This window comes from Lissotriton vulgaris, chromosome 5, assembly GCF_964263255.1.
Source record: "Lissotriton vulgaris chromosome 5, aLisVul1.2, whole genome shotgun sequence".
Taxonomy (NCBI): Eukaryota; Metazoa; Chordata; class Amphibia; order Caudata; family Salamandridae; genus Lissotriton; species Lissotriton vulgaris.
This window is the reverse complement of record NC_141693.1, coordinates 779,685,671-779,705,071: the sequence shown is the minus strand read 5'-3', so window position 1 is coordinate 779,705,071 and position 19,401 is coordinate 779,685,671. Positions and strand designations below refer to the sequence as shown.

Below are 19,401 nucleotides of genomic sequence, written 5' to 3'. Positions count from 1 at the left end.
AGGTAACCTTCCTGGGGTTCATCATGGACTCAGTGTCCAGCACCTTGAGTCTTCCGGCGAGGAAGCTGTCCAAGATCAGCAGTGAATTGAGGCGGGTATTAGCACATTCCTCTACCTCGCTGAGGCAAATTGCTCAGTTGATGGGCCTCCTGGCCTCATCAATTCAGGCAATTTGTCCGGGCCCGCTCCACTATAGAGCGTTACAGTACCTGTAAACCTCTCTTCTCCGCAGGGGTCTGCAGTACTCTGCCTGCAAGGTAACTCAAAATGATGCTCCTATAAAATGCCTAAAGTTCAGTGCCTGTAAGCTTCAAACACCAAATTGCTACAGGATTCTATTTTCTTGAAAAATATTCATTGTATCTCTTTACTTAATCGGCCCAATCAAAAATAGCCAACTGTGTGTGATATCATACATACAGGCTGAGGAAGTCGGGAAATGCTTGCTGGTATGTCTGACTGCCTTCTTTTTGTTTTATATCTTATGACAGCAGCACATAACTAATGCAATACAAGTGCTCTTGTACAACCACATCATCCTGACTGCTGACACAGGAATCTGTACTTTACTGCCCTTATAATTTCAGAGCACAGAATGTACTCACCGAAGTATGAGTAAGTGCAGTAGATTTCAAGGTATGTCACAATTCTCAGTCAGTCCAAGTGTTATCTATGCTAATGCCTCAGCTTCCATCTTTATGCCACATTTGTTTTGCCTCTCCACTCTGACACACCACACACGTGTGCTTCAAGCTTCAGGGCATCCACACAATCTCCAGAATAGCCACTTTTCTTTATCATGTTGAACTGCATTCAAATCTTGCATGTTGCCAATATAAATATATGGACTCTCAAGGTAGAGGTATGTTTCAGATATGTTTGTTAAATTACAGCCCACCTACAGTTCGGCCTTCCTAACACATTTTTCCAACAGTAGTCGTGATCTCCAGCCTTTTCTCAATCACCCATTGCATCATCACATTCCACCTGCACAAAACACCAAACATTCCACCAGCACAGCACGAGACACCACAAGTCTCTTGACTCCTTGGAGGGATGAGGCAGAGCAAAAAAGCACTGGCAAATTGATCGATTTGCCAACATGAAAGGGTATTACCACTTGGGTAGGGATGAGGTCTGTTTTTCTAACTCAAATTTTTATCAGGGAAAGCATCTACAACAACATCTACATTTCACTTATGTGGGGTGCTGATTTGAGGACATTAAGAAGGCTGTTTTCGTGAACCTCAAGGAAGGGTTTTACATTGGCTTAAGGGACATGCACTTAAGAAATGCTATGACCAGATTAGTGTCCCACGGAAGCATCACAAATGGCTTGGGGGAATAGTGCATTAAACCTTTTAGAAAACACATCACAACTGGTGAAACAGCAAAGGTTGGTTAGGTATACAAAAGAGGGCTGAAAGAGACAACATGATCAAGGCCATGTAGCCATGAGAGCATCAGTAAGGGCTTCATGATACAACAGCAATTACTCAGATGAAGTGAGCTCTGGTTGATTTCATCACATTGGATTTTGTCTTGATGGGGGGTAAATGTGGTTCTAGTGCATCAACTGCTCTTTGAACCACCATTTAAAACAAGAGCCTTTCCACAGCAGGAGCCCCATGCTGCGAAACAAGCTCTGTTTTGGAGAATGTATCTAGCCTACTGGTCCAGATATGCTGCAACATCATCAATGTTCTGGGCAAACAGGATGCCTCCTGGACTACGTCAGGGTCATAGCAAACAGTACAGGGGTCCTCTGGTGGTAATAACATCAAGGCAGAAATCTTGGATTATGGCCAGGTTAAATTACAATTCATTACACTTTTGTGATCTCATAGCGCATCATCGGTCTAGATCAGGGAATACGTAAGATCAGGGTTTGAGATTTGTACTGAGAACATTTCTATTTTAAATTACCACAGGCACTCTGTGCTAGTACCAAAGGAACCGGCTTGAACCCACGTGCCAGTGCAGAAGTCTGTATCAGAATTGGTATGGGCCCAGTTGTGGGTCCAGAGCGGGCAGACAGCAAGAGGGTCTGACCTCTGAGCATTTGTCCAACTAAAGTTCCCCAAGAGCTCCTTAGGGCCCAAAGGAGAGCCAGCATGAGCCATAATCTCACCTTAAACCTGCAACCTGTGAGCATACATTGCCTGATTCTGCTCAACCCTTCATGCCACTAAGAACGCTATCTTACAAGACTGGCGATATAGTTGTTTAGAGCAAATATTAAAAAGGAGGGTGCACTATCTTATATTCATGTGTCTTGTTTGTTCAGCCTTCTGGCTTTGACGGTATATAAACTATGTAGGTTTCACTTTGTTAGAAAATAGGCAGTTAAAGATGAGAGAACGAGGCTGAGCAGAAATCTGTATGTGCTCCTGGTTGGGTGCCCTCCGCCCGCTCTAGTTTTACTGGTCTTTTTGAAAAAAAAGATGTGACCTTTTGTACCGTACCAACAGGTATCCTGACTCAAGCTTGCAGAAGGGGATCCTCATCAGATTTTACAATGGTTATAAATGTAAATTCCTGCATATGTATATGCATGAAGGAACCTTTGATACTGACTCAGGAAACTAGATTCCAAGATCAAAGAAAGTTACAGAAAGGTTTGGTCTCAACACTGGATGATAGATGCAACACTAGTATATTTGCCAGAAGATAGACACTAAATCATTAAGGATAAAAAATCTTCTGCCAGTATAAAGCTGCCACCAACCACCGAGCAGCCCCATGAAAATGGATAAAGAGCATGCTGGAGACTCCCATTGGAAGGCTTGAGTTTTAAAGAAGGATACAAAAATGCTGGCAGCCCAAAGATTAAGGAGTAGAGGTATAGGTGGTAGAAGTTCCTTTTCTGAAGAGTAAGGCTGCAGGAGCCCTCAAAATGAACAGAGCTATTTGTAGTAACATGGTTCTAAGTCCCCTGCTGCATCAGCAGGAGCTTTTTGGTAAAAACCCAGTAGGGGTGCAGGAAGTACAAACAATCATCTCAGACTATGCATAATACCTGTGGTACCTGATGGCATTTAAGGGAAGGAACAGGAGCAATTTCAGTTATCCATGAACTGAAGAAATGTGTGTTCCCGTCACTAGAGGCTGGGAGGGAACAAGAGTGGAGATGTGGGGGGTTGCGGGGTCGTGGGGGACAGGGGATACAAAATCTTTTAAAAACACTTACCTCCTCGCTGCGTCTCAAGTCCTCCTTCATCTCGCTGTGGACAGAACCAGGAAGGACACAGGCTCCCTCCGCTAAGCCAATCACAACGCTCCTTAGAGCTCCTTTAAATGCAGCGTTGTGATTGTTCTAAGCACCATGGCTCGGGACTCAGATGAGGAATGAGAGGCTAGGCATATTCCCCACCAGGATGTGTAATGAAGCCTGGTGAGGAACATGCAAAGTGTGCATGACTGTTTAGACCGGCCAAGCAGTCATGCGCACTCTGGAAGCAACCAATCCTCTTCCCGGACGTCACAGGAGCCCAGCCCCTCCCCGCCCAACCTGGATGATACTAAAAATAAAATGATAACATAAATAACTTTTGCTATTATCATTTTATTTCTGCATTTACACTGCTCCGAGAGCAGTGCGGCGAAGCTCCTCCGCCTTAGCGGAGGAGCCGTCACTGGCTCCAGTTTAAAAGAGGCACCTGGAGTCTGGCCTTTCAGATCTGAAATATACTAAAGTATTTGTTCTGGGCACTCTGGACAGTGGCAGACTAATTTGATCCATTTTGTTGGCTTGCGTGTAAACTGTTTTACTTTGTAGCAATGAATGTCCATTGCTAAACATAGCAGTCTTGTTTATTAAAGGCAGTGGTGGTGTAGGTGTTGGTGGTAGTCAGTCTAGTGTAGCGCAGTACTACTTGATAAATTACTTACTCCTGGTTGAGCATCGGCCTAGACACTTCACAAGGGAACACTAGGCTAGGATGAATTTGAGTTATGCCAGTGGGACCTGAGCAATTTAGCTTAACTATTGGTACACAAAATTCCTAAAGTTATGCTATTTCACCACATCACATAATTTGGTGCTGTGCATGTGTGCTGTGCATTGTAAAATATTTCCTGCACAGGCACAACATACACAACAAAGTTAGAGAAGATGTTCTTTGCAAATATTTTGGGGACTTAATGTCCACTTTTTTGAGCGAAATGTATCCTTGCATCCAAAGTTGACACAAGGACTCATTATGTGCTAAAATACAGCATCAAATGTCAGTTTTCTATTTCGTGTAATTTTGCATAATTCTGCTGAAAATTCATGTAATTTGCAAAAGTAAATTATGTCAATTTCGAATTCCCTAGGAAGCACTAACCAACCTAGTTAGCATGTGGTCCCTTATTGCTGCATGCGTAGGCTCATTCTGCAGCCCTAGAAAAGCAGTAGTATATAGGTAACCCATGTGCGTGACAATGGAACAACTTGTGTGTGAAGGCTTGCATTTGCAACAGTGCATAGCACCAATCTCTCAATAACAAAAAATGGAGCACACTTTTGCAGTTTTGGTTTTATTTATTTGCATCTTAAAACAGGATTCTTGGGGACTGTGCTCCACTAACATAATTAATATGTTAACAGCTTAAGGCTGTATGTATGCAAGAATACTTTGTTAGGAATTAACAGTTTTTTCGATGGATCCAAACGTGAGAATAATTCCGTTCAGGATCATGGACAAGTAAACTAGAAATGCAACAAGATTGACTAGAGGGATGTGACAAGCTACCTTAAAACAGAAAGCAGGAAAGTTTAACTAGGCATAACCAATCATTATTGGGCCATTTTTTTTTATTATTATAACTACTTTAGCAGTACTGTAGGTTTTTATCAATCTGTTAGTAGTTTGTCTTCAACAATTTTTACTTTGTTTTCATGAGTTAAGTGATTACATATAATGTTTGGCAAGTAATACATTTTCATACCATCACTGTTTAAATGTCTATTTTGAAATTCTGTAGTAGATAGTGTGGTTTCTCTAGTGTTTAACTTTGCATGATGACGTCTTTGTTACTACAAATAAACATAAGACTGAAAATATGGACTTTTTTTTAATGTCCTCACATGAGGAAATCTCATACTGGTGGTTCACCAGATAAACTCCTTTAAGTCAAGTATGAATCATGAAATGAATGAACTAAATTAAAAACTGGCTGAGCATACACCATACTAGTACTTAAAAAACAAAAACAAATTTGCCATAGAAATACGGAATTGCGTTTTCTGGAAGGTGTCCAAGGTTTCATGTTTGCCTGTAGTTTTAGAGTCTCTATATTATAAACAAAATTGTTGTGAACTTCACATTCAAATGTTTATCTTAACTCTGTGACAGTGTCAAGGAAAGGATCACCACAATGTTCATCTACATGTTGTACATGTTCAGATAAACATACAAACATTGTAATTGTAAATGTTATTTATATTGCACTTCCTACCCCTGACGAGGTATTGAAGCATTTTTCAGCGAGTAGCAAGCTACTCCGGAACCCAAGTTTACAGTTTTGTAGTTATCAGATGAGTAAAAAAGATTTTGTTTTTTTCCTTCATGGGGATTAAAGGTGGAAATTGAATTAAGTAATTGCTCTCAGAGATTTCATGCCTTAAGTACATTGTTTTGAAGGGATAGATTGGTTTGGGTGGGTTAGTAGATGAAAAATGTAAATTGTTATTGGAAGTGGTAGACACGCACACCTGTTAGTTGGATAAATAGGATACAGGAGTGATAGGGGGCGAGGGGGGGGGGGGGAGAGTTTGAAAAGGGTCTTTTGGGAGTCCATAGTAGTATGAGTGGTTCGGTATTAGTCAGAGAGTTGAGTCGGGGGCAGAGTTAAAAAGGTTTTTTTTTTGTTTCCTTCGCAGTAGCTAGAAAATATGTTAATGTTTAGATACATACCCACACGATGTATACATACTTTTAGATGTTAATATTTTACACATATGCTCCGAGAAGCTCACTTTTGTGTTACAAAAGGATCAAGTAAACTGAGAATTAGATAACAATTAACTAAATCAAGTGCAAGGTGCATTTTGTTTGGATGTTTATTAATTAATAGATTACCAAACCAGCCTACATGTACCAAGTACCTTCTTATCCAGGTCATCCTCGCTGTATCCGAGTAGCTTCAAGAACTTAGTTCGAGCATCCTGCTCAAAGTTAACCTAAAATAATAAGATAATAAAGCAGAATATTAACAAGAAAGAAATCAGAATAAAAAGTTTAATGAAGACAGAAGTGAAATATTCTTTAAAAATCCCAAATTCTGGGTTCACGTAGTAATCTCGGCAAGAGCAAGAGGGCGGGCGGCTTTTATCAGATTTGTTCTGTATTTTCACTCCCATAGCAAACAAACTACTGGACTATCGATTAGGTTTCCCCTGTAGAAGAGCAAATACATTGGTCTGACAGCACCTTCTCTAACAGCTACATACGCCAAGGAAGCTCAGCAACATTAAAGGTGACCTTCAATTTATTTTACAAGCTCTGTGACGTTGCCCATTATCATAAATTAAAGAGGGAAAGCAATAGTTAGAATGAACAATTTCGTTTTGATAGTATATGAACTTTATTGAAACAGTTAAAATGACCATGGACTTGCTAAGAATACAATTCATTTCGGCAAGGAAAACAGATGAAATTCGGAATTAAAAGGGGATATCGGCCACTGAAATACTGATTTCCTGGTAATTCCTCAGCTCAGAGGGAACCTCAATACTAGTAATCCAATGGTGTGAGGTTAAAAACTACAAAACCCAGTACATTCATAACTGGGTTCTATATACGGATTGTGAAAAGAAAATTAATTCACCAACTATTGGAAACAGAATGATTTGTAGAGGGTGGTGTAAAGAGTAAATTCTGGGATCATGTTCGATCTACTACTGAACGGAAGCAACTTTTCATCCTCAGCGAGTTAAATGCAACATATAGCATCAATTAGGACGGATTATGTAATATTGTGATAAAAATTATTATATTCCGCTATGGTCCGTTCTGTGAATTGTATGAATTAATATATGAAAAGATGGGAAGGGACTAGCGCCGAAATGGCCTCAAATTGGAGTAGCCTATCTGTAAGGGATGTCAATATCTTTTCCATGGCGTGTTAACTCCATATTTTATTATGCCCTAATTCTGACTGCAGACTAGCCGGATTTGTCCATTATTGTGCAATTAGAAATCATGTGAAAACCGATATGCAGTTTATACATATATCCATATTTTATCATGAAGAAGACATCTTATTAGGGGTCTCCATGAACCAGCAGGCATAGTAGCAGATCATATCGAACTGCGCATCCAATATTTCGTTTTATTCTTGCTAAGACTCCATTCGAAGGGAGGTGTGTCCGCAATATGGATGCATACCACAATTTCAGGGTGCAACAGGGAGTCCTTTTGACACATTTGCACCCTTGAAATTGAATGCACAAATTGCGAGCACCTATTGGTACTCGCAAATTGCACATGCAATTTATCATTCATTCCCATGCGCCTGTAAGCCCATAGGAATGAATGGAAATCCATTCCTTAATTGAGACTCGCAATTTCTGAGTCGCAATTAAGGAATGTTTAGGAATCACTATTTTTATAGTGATTCCTACATGCATAGGCTTTTGCGAGTCCTTAATTGCGATTCCTTGTTAATCACAATTAAAGACTCGCAAAAGTATATCTTGGTGCATGTGCCCCAAAGTGAGATGTTACCTGTAACAATGGTTATCTGGAATCTCTTATCTGGAACATTATGAAAATTGGAAGTACTAAGTCTGGGTATCAATGGAATGTTGCAAGGATCCTGCTCATACACAGAACTGTGTACAGAGACCTAGGACATCAGTGAATTGTGGTGTACCAGAAACTCACCTCAGTACCTAGAAAAACCCCAACCAGCTAGCATCAGTGTCACATTAGCTCTTCGCCCTATAGCAAAGTAACCAATGATTAGATAACCTAGAACATGGAACTTAGGACAAACTCAGGAATGGTGGGAAGGGAGAACACTCTTTTGTTATACTCTCATACCAGTCCACAACAGGAGTAAATTAGAGACACGGGTAAGGTTAAAATATGTATTTTAACAACGTGAACTCACATGCAGTATCTTAGCTAACATAAGCAGACATAAGATTATAAATAATATGGTTAGCATGGTTACAATTCCATAAAATACAAAAGGAGAAATCATATTACAATGATGGTGAAGACAGGTCCTATAGCGCCTAGATTTAACACCCTCCCTATATAGAAACTATGTATTATAAACTAAAGAAGGTCTCTTAGGCTTGTCTGGGGGACCCATTACCTTTCCGCTCAGTAAGATTAAATTACATCTGGATCAGCATAAGCTCTCTGCATCCCTGGAAACAGAAATCTTCCAAGTGTCTGAAATCATGACAAGTGTGTGATAATAAGGACGCCTGAATCTTAGTTGGCTCACAGCTGCCTAATTGCTGTGTCTAGAAAGCGTTACTCAAACATGTCGAAAAACAGCTAACATGTTTTGATAACCTTGACGGCTTCAGCACCCACTGTGCAGACTAGGGGCACGATGTAAGTCTAGAGATGTCGAAAACAATACCCTTTCTCATGTGTAGACCTTCGCAAGGCTAACTTAGAAAAACAGCTATGCAGTGTTGTGTGCAAAAGCAGCAAAAGGTAAAATGGCGTTTAAACTTCCAATAAGCCATGCTAACATAACATGCACGCAAAGCAGGCCTTAGGCCATACTACACCCTCTCTTGATCGGGGAACGCACAATAAAGGGGGCAAGATTCATAGAACGCAGAGTTCAAGTTCGAATGAGACAGAACCAAGTTCAGGAATTTTGCCAAACTTGAGAATTGGGAGTAAAAATCCGAATTAAAATGTAACCAAGTCAGTGAAAACAATCACGGGTGGTCATGGGGTGAGAAAAGACCTCAAAAATTAAGAAAAGCATTAGGGCATTACAGGAAAAAAAAAATTCTCACGAGTTCAGTACGTGTCTATGAAACAGAGAAGTTCACACTTCAATCCGACAGCATATAAGCACCATACGTTGCAACTGCCTCCAATAGGAAGTCGTTGTCATCATCCATGAACATTTCAAACATCCAATTAAGTAATGGAAATGAACATACATGTTCTTCAATAGCCGGAGCCTCTAGCACCATCAGAGGATAACTCGGGCTTACTTCAAGTTAACTGTGAGCCAGAAAGTCATTGGCCTCAGTCCAAATGTTCCAATTGCCTAGAACCCCATGAGTCGCTCCGCAGGCCATGATCCCGAAACTAGAACAATCTATTTCATGAGCAACTAAGGGACTCATTAGTAGATTAAAATCCAGGTCAGGAGACACCGTGTTGCAGAGACACAAATCCAGGTACCATTCAAATCCACAATCCAGGCAATGGAAAACAGGCTGCAGGCAAGTGAAGAATGAGAACCGGAAAGATAAACCATACGCTACACTCAGAGTCGCCAGAGGTAGCGATCCATAGTATTTGAGCATCCGGTTACAAAGCTGGAGCAGCCGGGGCAGATCGTCGTGGGTCACAAACTGTGCATTCACTTTGGAGTAAACAAATTAACAGCAGCACACCCGCTCCCAAAGCGAACTTTAACGGGAATCTGCCGAAGACATTCGAAAAAATCAAATGAAAAAATGCTGGGATCACACCAAATATAGTTTGGAATGAGGTCACAAGGCCAGAACTTACCACTTTAAAAAAGTGTGCCAGGCCCGTTGTTGACCAGGCATTAAAGATTGTGTGACTCAAAGCACCGAAATGCAGGGGCAGGTCTGTATTTAATAAGATCTGTACCTCAGTACATGTGTTTGCAACGTGAAGGACGAATGTCTCACGCGCAGATGTAAGGGGGACCTCTTTCTGGGACAAAAGAGCTTTTATTCGACTCATCTTGTTGAACTCTGCTTTCACGGTCAAAATAGAAGGCCAGATGGAAACATCGAGCCTTCCATGTGGAGGAGGAAACAAGACATTCTTACAGCAAACTACACGCTGGGAAACCATAACTATATACGAAATTCCGGCAAGCATACCACAGTGATCTTCATTATTTAATAACAAATAACTACCATTTGCAAGCAATGTGAAAGTTGGTGTAATAGCCGGGGTGGGAGTGCCTTTTAAAACACATTCAAGATTAGGCTCAGTAATATTACAAGAACCGTGCAATTGCAGATTTCTACAGACTAAAGAGTGATCTGGTGTGGAAGTGCAGACTTCACCTTTCAAATAAATCTAATTATCTTCTCTCAAGCATCTATATGTAAATGGGAGATTCCACACTTCATGTAAAAATAAATCTCCTCATCTTCTTTCAAGCATCTATATGTAAATGGGAGATTCCACACTTCATGTAAAAATGTGCTACCTAAGGGTTCAAATTTACCTGTAGCATAGTGTTTCATGCAGGATTCAAATTTAAACAGAGGAAAAGGTAGTGTTATTAACCCATGGATAAGCCAAAAAGGTGAATTCGACTCAGTTACTGAAATGGGTAACGGTTCCAGCTTTTCAATATGCAACAGTGAAAACGTGGCATCTTTCATTGACATAAATTGTTCTTTAACAGTCAAATTAAAAGGCAAAAATAAGTAAGAAGTGTTCATGTAATCCCAAGGCACTTCCCCAGCCTTTAACATTTGAAGAGTCCAATCAAACTGCATAATAGAAAGCAATTGATTTTGTAAATGGTACAGAACAGCAACATCTTCTTGTACAATAACAACAGATGAAACAATTTTATCCAAAGTGTAAATAAGGGAAGAAAGGGTGTTAATGCTATTGTCTACCACGGCAAGCACTTTTTCTAAATTGGCCTGATCAATAGATCTGAGCCTAGAAGCAGCTTCAATTTGGGACAGTTTCCAATCTTCGTAAATAGCATATATCCATCTTTTCAATCTGCCTGCTGCAGGCCCTTTCACAAAACCATTTAAATAAACCACGTCAGTCAGTTTGGACAAATGCAAATTAACTGACTCTAAGGTTGAGTGTTTGAGCCAACTTTTACACAATTTGCATACAGAATAGGTGGTGACTGAATATTGACTCTGAAAACGGGGATCTATTCTAACCTCTGTATAGCCAGGGGTCAGACCCAGAAAACGGTGCTGGCAGGAATATGCACTTTTTTGACATAGCAACAAGCCTTTGGGATTAAAGCTGGAAATATTAAAAGAGGAAATTCTCAACAGGGCTTGTAAATCGTTTAAAGAAGTAGTGGTATAATTACTGTAATGGGGAAATTCTCCCAAATCAGGAAACGAGGGAGCATTTAATTTCTTAGAAGTAGTCAATACAAAGCAGGTGGTTTGTGAAATACTAGCATTCAGAAACAACATATGGTTTGGGATGAGACATGCACGATGCAAAGCTTCTGTGCCTTGCACTTGCCAACTTTTAGAACCCCAAACAGATTTAAGATCAACGGTATCTTTCCACAGTTCATAGCCCCCAACAGCCAACTAGTCAATAAAGGACTTCGAATACAGTAATTTTGTGTGGGTAAGTCTAACCTTGGAAGCGGACTTCTCAGTCATCTTAAAATAAAATGCATTAGGGTTTGATTGATCAAAATCAGTAAAGTAAGAAAACCTTTTCAAAAGAGTTTTGGAGCTGCCTTCAACAGGTGCGGGACAATGTTCCCACTGTGTGTAGTTAACCACATTCCGAAATGTATCTTATGCAGAAAGTGGTTGCCAAAATGCTGGTAACAGTACAAATCACCATAATTTGCAGACTCTAGATATAAATCCTCAGCATCAAAAGCAGCATAATATTTCAAATCAGAAAACAAGGCTTCTACGGCCTGGACGTCCCAATCATCAGAGCGGATATTTTGTTTAACCACATCCCCATAGAAACACGGAGTACATTGGGAACATTAATAATCTCTGTGGCCCCATGAATCTGGAACTTAACAGCATCCCAAACAATCCCACCTAAAACGGGCCAAGCAGTTATATTCACCAATGTCTGGTCCCTCTACATGAAGTGCGAAGAGGAGTGGGGGCCCAAAGTTCCATCAATTAGTCTAATTGAAGTTCTTTCTTGAACGTAGCGTCTGTTTACAAAACTAAAAAAATACACCACAAATCCGATGGACATAAATAAGAAAATTGAAAAAAGCAGCAGCCAAATGAAGTTGAAAGTTCTTGATAGAGCGCACTGTGACCAAGCGGCTTCCTGGTGCTAGAGTTATGACTGAGAACACAGAAATCTGCCAAGATGAAGATCAGCAGGAGTACGCTTGGGAGAACAGGAAAGTCTTAAGGGCCTTGCGAAATTGTAAGTAGACTGGAGTGGATCTAATGTGCAACGGAAGGCTGTTCCAGAAGCGGGGAGCTAGTACAGAGAATCTGGTACCTCCAGTTTTGGACCTGCGGAAGCGAGGAACATTAAGAAGAGCCTGATTGGAAGATTGGAGGGTACGACTGGGGGTATAGGAAGTGATGAGGGAGTTAATGAAAACCGGAACGGTACGGGTCCGGGCCATAAAGGCCAGGCATCCCAGCTTAAAAAGAGATCTCTGGCAAATGGGAAGCCAGTGAAGAGATTTCAAAACAGGAGTGATGTTTTGGGACTTAGGGAGGTGGTGAATGAGACGGGCGGCCTGATTCTGAATAGCCTGAAGACGACGGAGTTCGTAGGCTGGGATACCCACGTAGAGGCTATTCCCGTAGTGAAGACGGGAGAGAATTATGGCCAAAATGATAAGTTTGAGGGCCTCAGGAGAAAAAAAAGGGAAACTTTCCGAATGATCCGGAGGGTTACGGAGGGTTAGGAAGCAGGAGGAAACCACTGAACTAATCTGGGCATGCATGGAGAGGTCCTGACTGACCTTAATACCCAAGGTCCTAGCTGAGGCCGCCGGTACTGGAGGAGGGCCGAAGGTGGAAGGCCAGAAGGCGGCGGACCAAGGGGAGGTGGTAGCGCCAGTCAGGACCAGCTCCGTCTTGTCCAGATTAAGTTTAAGTTGATTGTGGTTCATCCACTCAGAAATAAAAACAAGAGTAGAATGAAATTTGGGCAGGGAGTCCACGGGGGAGGAAAGATCAAAAACAAGCTGGAGGTCGTCCGCATAATTATACACGGAGACCCCCATATGTAGAAGAGAAACAATAAGGGGGTGGTTATAAAGGTTAAAAAGGAGGGGGGACAGGGAAGAGCCTTGGAGGACCCCACAAGGAATCAGGCGGGTGAAGGCAGAGAAGCCGGAAAGATGGACCGCCTGGGTCCGTCCTTCCAGAAAAGAGGCGAGCCAAGAGAGGGCAGTGCCCCGAATGCCCGCTGCACTGACACGGCCGAGAAGAATGGAGTGATCGACCGTGTCAAACGCAGTGGACAAGTCAAGGAGCACCAAGGCTTGGGGTAAGTTGGAATCGGCCTTGCTCTTTAGCCCGTCAAGGACGGAAAGGACCACGGACTCGGTAGAGTGGGCAGGGTGGAATCCCGCTTGGTGGGAGGCCAAGATGTGGTTATCCTCAATGAAAGTAGAGAGGCTGGCAGTTTTGATGTCAAAGGGGAAATCAAAAAATGTTTTTTAAACCAGGTAGCAAAAATCTAAACTTTTGAAGGGGAATTAGATGTGGTCGAGCCAGTGTCAAATGAAAAACCTGATTGATTAGCCACATGGGTCTCCAAATCAGGCATAGAAAAGTCAGTGGTGTAAGTATATTCAGTATCACTAAGAGAATCCGAAGCAAATGTATTCAATAAAGGATTCGCAACTGTATTAATCTCAATGGCAACATCGAGTGTTGCACCATTGCTGGACACGAAACCGCAGGTGTCATACTAGAAAGAATCGGCCACCCTGTGTAGCTTGACATTGTCAATGGAGATGTACCTGTTCCCCTTTCGCCCAGGAAGAGCAGGTAAAATGACTGTTTCCGTACCCTGCACGCCAAGCACAGGAACTGGAGCTCGATAGGAGGGACCGAATCCCTTCTTGTTCTCGATCTTCTCTCGGACCAGTTCTCCAACTTGAGGTAGCCAGCCGACTACCGGAATCTGCAACGCAGCATCAGATGTGGAGGGCAAATGTTCCTTTGCAAGACTGTCTCTGGTCTTTTGTAGGTTCCTTAAAACAGCAAAATGTTCATCTACGTCAAAGGATGTGGCTACTGCCACAGTGTCTAGACCCTCAAGGTCCGGAACAAAAATGTTGATGCCAAAGAGCATTTCGTATGAGGTCCACCCACCCAGAGACCTTCTAGGGAGATTATTTAGTGCACGCTGTACGCGATTGAGGTGGGTAAACCAGTCTCGGTCAGCACCTTAAAAACTTAGCTGTCAAGGATTGCTTTAAGTCACGGTTCATCCGCTCCACAACTGAATTACCCTGAAGTCTGTATGGAGATGAAAATTTGACCTAGACCCCCAAAGAACTCATGGCATCCTTGTATGCCTTAGAGGCAAACGCTGGAGCCTGGTCCAAATGGAGGATGCCACACGCAAAATTTCCTACAAAGATACGCAAATCCCTTACAACAGTTCTGGAATCAGGACTCCTTTGAGGCCACAACCACACAAAACGCTTGCTTTCGTCACTGCCTCTAAGGCAGGATACCGAGTAACAACCAAAAGGCGCTTTCCCTGCGACAGTGCACGTTTCTTAAGAATCGCCATTTGCACCGCTGTCAAAACTTTTTCCACAGTGGAAAATCACAACTCAGACGAAGTGTACAAGTGTGGCTTGTAAGCGATAGGGACTGTGTCACCCTCATTGAAAGTGAGGTACGTGAAACCCACCGCCCCTGGCACGATTCTTATCACCAGGTTGGTGTGGTTGTCACGTGTCGACAAGAATTTAGAATCTAGAAGATCTGCCTGCAAAGATTGCAAGATGGCTGAATGTTCAGGCAGCCAGCACGATTTGGAAAAAGTAGGTTGTATCAAAGCGTAAAGAGGCTTGATACGCTGGGCATATTCGGGAATGTAGGTACGCCCGAAATTCATAAAGCCCAGTAAAGATTGTAGTTTCTTCAGTCTTGTGGGAGCTCGCAAAAGTGCGCATTTCTCCAGGAAGTGAGGAGCCAAACCTCGACCTTCATTGTTGAGCTCGTAGCCCAGGAACAACACTGTGTACTATGCAATATGACTTTTCGCAAAGTTGAATTTATAGCCAAAATCCGCAAAACGGCGAATTATACGGTCTACACGGGACAGATGCGGCCATAATTCGACGTCTGTGAGATAGATGTCATCCACATACGAACATGCACCTGCGTCGAGTCTCTCCAAGAAAGAGACTATGCAGGCGGCAAAGACGCCTGGACTGTTCTTATAGCCCATACCCAAACGGCGAAATTGGCGTTCTTTGCCACCACTGGTAAAAGCTGTCCATTGACTACTAGGAGGGGACAGATTGTGGGCAAAAAAAACATTGGATATGTCAAGTGTGGTTTTGAACCTTTTACGCACAAGACTATCCACAAGAGCTGAACTGTGAATACTGCACAAGTCTGACAATGGGAGTTTAAGTGGCGGTAATCCAATACCAAACGGTACGAACCATCCGGCTTGGTCACAGTAAAGAGCAGGTTATTCATCGCAGACATAGATGTTTCAATCCGACATTGATATTCCAATTGTTCAAGTTTTTCCGCAGTGGAAGCTTTCGCTTCTCGCCCCATCGGGTATTGGGGTTGAGGCTGTGGCATCGACTGCAAAGGTATCTCATGTCGAGGGGAAAATGTATCCCACCCACAGTGAGTACGGTGCAAACGCCTGAGCCCAATCTTCTGCAAAATGCAGCGCCTGCTCTTTCGGCACTGTGTGCGCGAAACTAGGGAGGATTACCTCCTTCCCTTGGGGAGCAGCTAAGACAAATGGTGGGGGCCAGTCAACCTCCGCCAACAAAATATCATAGGTAGTAGTAAGATTTTCCTAAAATACCCCTTTTATGGTACCTGTTATGTCACCTTCAATTATAAGAACAATTTCATAAAGTCTTTCAGGGGGAGCCACTCTAGTGTCAGCTGTCTCAACTACAACGAAGGTGTCAGTCGCTGTCACCTTCAGTAGTGGACGCAGGGCCTCTCGCACTATGGTAATCTCTGTCGCGCTATCCAACTGTGTCAGCACCCATGTCAGATTGCGAAGCGGCGTTCCCCCTATCTGTGGCATATCTCGCTGTTACTGCAGCAACTTGCTTCTTCTGAAACTGGGGTCTTTTACGCAGTGACTCGTCCTGCGTGCCTTTTCCGTCAGCCTTACGAGGCTGCTCACAGCTCTGTTGGGCACCTTGACCTCTGTTGCCTCCTCCTCCACCATTGGGTGAGACCGATGTGCCCTGCAAAAAGCGAGGAGAACATTGTTCAGGAACCTGAAATCTATCAGGTGACTTAAAAGTAGTGCCGTCGCGCAACTGATATGTACGCTCAGTAGAGGCAGGTGTAGGTGAAGCAGGATGGGACCCCTGTTTCTGTTGCTGTTTCCCCTGCTTTTTGTTCTTACTCCAATTTTGTTACGGAACTTTCGGGCGGTCATCTTTATCAGATGACGCCTGCTGAGTTTGCTGCTGTGTTTTTTAGCAAAAGGCTTAACACCCAGACTATTACGGGCAACGGTCTTATAAGCCTCCGTAATAATCCTCGGTAGTTGACGGGGTTTCTCGGTCTCTGGAATCTCGCGCAAAGCCTTAGACACCTGGAAACTCACTGCATCCCCGTTGACATTTGCAAGGATGAGATCGCGTACCATATCAAACGCTCCCACGAGCCGCATTCCCAACTCTACAGCCGCCTCCAGTCCGTGTTCATCCTGAACACGCTTAATGACGGAGGGCAGGACAGCCATTGACGGGGTGCCGAAGCACCTAGTATAGACCGCTGCAAAAATCACACCCCAAGTGGTACAGTCATTTACATCTGGCACTAAGTCTTTTTGCAAACTAATTGTAAGGATCCAGTGTTTCCCCAAAGGACTGGTATTCGGGAATACTGCCTCCAGCTGGTCAAATTGGCAACAGGACTAAGCTTCAGTCCCTTAGGCCCAGTTGGATTCGCACCACCACCCGGGACCACACCCGGGAGGTTGCAGGAAATGTAATGAAACAGACCCCTTATAACTGACACTGCAGAAGCATAAAGGACTCTCAGTTGTGGAGCTTTTAATTTGCCCTGCATTAGTATGCGGGGAATACCCAGCTAAAACAGGCCAAGTAGCGCCTGGGATTGACAACGGTCCTTGTCTGACCGCAGTGATAACGTGTGGGAGGACGCCATTAAACCAAAAGGCATGCTGCCAAGCAGTAATCGGAACTTCCTGTGTCCTATATGGAGCGTACTCCGCAGGCCCGGCAGCTGGGGTGTACGTATGATGCATGTGCCCCAAAGTGAGATGTTACCTGTACCAATGGTTATCTGGATTCTCTTTTCTGGAACATTATGAAAATTGGAAGAACTAAGTCTGGGTATCAATGGAATGTTGCAAGGATCCTGCTCATACACAGAACTGTGTACAGAGACCTAGGACATCAGTGAATTGTGGTGTACCAGAAACTCACCTCAGTACCTAGAAAAACCCCAACCAGCTAGCATCAGTGTCACATTAGCTCTTCGTCCTATAGCAAAGTAACCAATGATTAGACAACCTAGAATATGGAACTTAGGACAAACTCAGGAATGGTGGGAAGTGAGAACACTCTTTTGTTATACTCTCATACCAGTCCACAACAGGAGTAAATTAGAGACACGGGTAAGGTTAAAATATGTATTTTAACGACGTGATCTCATATGCAGGACCTTAGCTAACATAAGCAGACATAAGATTATAAATAATATGGTTAGCATGGTTACAATTCCATAAAATACAAAAGGAGAAATCATATTACAATGATGGTGAAAACAGGTCCTATAGCACCTAGATTTAACACCCTCCCTATATAGAAAGTATGTATTATAAACTAAAGAAGGTCTCCTAGGCTTGTCTGGGGGACCCATTACCTTTCCGCTCAGTAAGATTAAATTACATCTGGATCAGCATAAGCCCTCTGCATCCCTGGAAACGGAAATCTTCCAAGTGTCTGAAATCATGGCAAGTGTGTGATAATAAGGACGCCTGAATCTTAGTTGGCTCACAGCTGCCTAATTGTTGTGTCTAGAAAGCATTACTCAAACATGTCGAAAAACAGCTAACATGTTTTGATAACCTTGACTAGGGGCCCGATGTAAGTCTAGAGATGTCGAAAACAATACCCTTTCTCATGGGTAGACCTTCGCAAGGCTAACTTAGAAAAACAGCTATGCAGTGTTGTGTGCAAAAGCAGCAAAAGGTAAAATGGAGTTTAAACTTCCAATAAGCCATGCTAACATAACATGCACGAAAAGGAGGCCATAGGCCATACTACACCCTCTCTTGATCGGGGAACACACAATAAAGGGGGCAAGATTCATAGAACGCAGAGTTCAAGTTCGAATGAGACAGAACCAAGTTCAGGAATTTTGCCAAACTTGAGAATTGGGAGTAAAAATCCGAATTAAAATGTAACCAAGTCAGTGAAAACAATCACGGGTGGTCATGGGGTGAAAAAAGACCTCAAAAATTAAGAAAAGCATTAGGGCATTACAGGAAAAAAAAAAATTCTCACTAGTTCAGTACGTGTCTATGAAGCAGAGAAGTTCACACTTCAATCCAACAGCATATAAGCACCATACGTTGCAACTGCCTCCAATAGGAAGTCGTTATCATCCATGAACATTTCAAACATCCAATTACGTAATGGAAATAAACATACATGTTCTTCAATAGCCGGAGCCTCTAGCACCATCAGAGGATAACTCGGGCTTACTTCAAGTTAACTGTGCGCCAGAAAGTCATTGGCCTCAGTCCAAATGTTCCAATTGCCTAGAACCCCATGAGTCGCTGCGCAGGCCATAATCCCAAAACTAGAACAATCTATTTCATGAGCAACTAAGGGACTCATTAGTAGATTAAAATCCAGGTCAGGAGACACCGTGTTGCAGAGACACAACTTCAGGTCCTATTCAAATCCACAATCCAGGCAATGGAAAACAGGCTGCAGGCAAGTGAAGAATGAGAACCGGAAAGATAAACCATACGCTACACTCGTCGCCAGAGGTAGCGATCCATAGTATTTGAGCATCCGGTTACAAAGCTGGAGCAACCGGGGCAGATCGTTGTGGGGCACAAACTGTGCATTCACTTTGGAGTAAACAAATTAACAGTAGCACACCCGCTCCCAAAGCGAGAATTAACGGGAATCTGCTGAAGACACTCGAAAAAATCAAATGAAAAAATGCTGGGATCACACCAAATATAGTTTGGAATGAGGTCACAAGTGTGCCAGGCCCGTTGTTGACCAGGCATTAAAGATTGTGTAACTAAAAGCACTGAAATGCAGGGGCAGGTCTGTATT

General features: G+C 42.8%; 1 protein-coding gene across 1 annotated transcript in view; it reads right to left on the bottom strand.

Moving 5' to 3' along the window:
* Positions 1 to 19,401, bottom strand: part of SEC31B (SEC31 homolog B, COPII component) — a 1,335,991-nt gene that overhangs the window by 959,171 nt on the left and 357,419 nt on the right. Inside the window, exon 8 of the mRNA XM_086922250.1 lies at positions 6,092 to 6,166. Coding sequence (XP_086778376.1) covers positions 6,092 to 6,166 — 75 coding nt within the window. The remainder of the gene's footprint in view (positions 1 to 6,091; positions 6,167 to 19,401) is intronic.